Consider the following 861-nt stretch of genomic DNA (forward strand, 5'->3'; position numbering starts at 1 on the left):
GGACGAAAGTTCTGGTGTATGGCGACGGGTGAATCCTGCCCGCAGTAGGTACATACCTCCAGTGCCCTGATGATGACCTCGCCTGGCTGGCCACATGACCTACCTCGGAGCCTACCTCGCTTGTGCCCGTGGTCGTGCTTGACGAGGTCCACCAAGTCGCTGACGGCGTCGCTGAAGCCGACGTCATGTGGCTGGCCGGGCCGACGCGGCGATGGGCTCCTCCTGTTGGGCGTCGGAGATCTTAGCCGTCTGGGGGTATATGACGTCAGGTTATATGGGGTCACAGCAAGAGGGGGAGGTCGGGCTGGGGTCGTCGCCTCGCCTCCAACTTACGTCTACTGTGCTAAAAGTACCCTGCGGTCTTAAGCTCTCTGCAAACTAGTCTTTTAAACACCGCTACTGTGGCTTGTACAGTGTCTTCAGCTGATTCTTCCAGTGGCGGTTGGCGGGCGCTCAGCACAGAGGGCGCTTGGGCCAAAGGGGGTTTAAGGACGATGTTATATTTAGAAAAAAAAGGATTTATGATTTTTTTTTAGTAGTTATAGTTTTCGAAAGTCCAAAAGCCTTTTGAGTCAAACATTAGAATCTAATTCTTAATCTTATCTTGGCACTAAGACACTAGAGGCAGAATAATCATCTGGTGAATCTTACGATCTAGTTAGCCTTATAGATTACTTATCTTAATAGGAATACGTGAATTATCAGACTTAATTATAGAGATGTGTAACAAACTGTTCTGAAGCGTGTGAACGCTCAGGGTATGGTCATACACCAAAGTTCTCAGTAAATGTGTTCAGTCTGTGTGGCTATGAGCGAGAGACGCGCCAGGCAGGCCGCCGCGTGTCGACTGACCTGTGCGGG

The 861-nt window shown here is 50.5% G+C and overlaps 1 protein-coding gene across 1 annotated transcript in view; it reads right to left on the reverse strand.

The window, feature by feature from the left end:
- Positions 1-861, reverse strand: part of LOC119592994 (voltage-dependent calcium channel type A subunit alpha-1-like) — a gene marked incomplete in the record, with an annotated part of 154,497 nt that overhangs the window by 5,487 nt on the left and 148,149 nt on the right. Inside the window, 1 exon segment of the mRNA XM_037941881.1 lies at positions 104-249. Within this exon segment, the coding sequence (XP_037797809.1) occupies positions 104-249 (146 nt within the window).

This window comes from Penaeus monodon, chromosome 31, assembly GCF_015228065.2.
Source record: "Penaeus monodon isolate SGIC_2016 chromosome 31, NSTDA_Pmon_1, whole genome shotgun sequence".
Lineage (NCBI taxonomy): Eukaryota > Metazoa > Arthropoda > Malacostraca > Decapoda > Penaeidae > Penaeus > Penaeus monodon.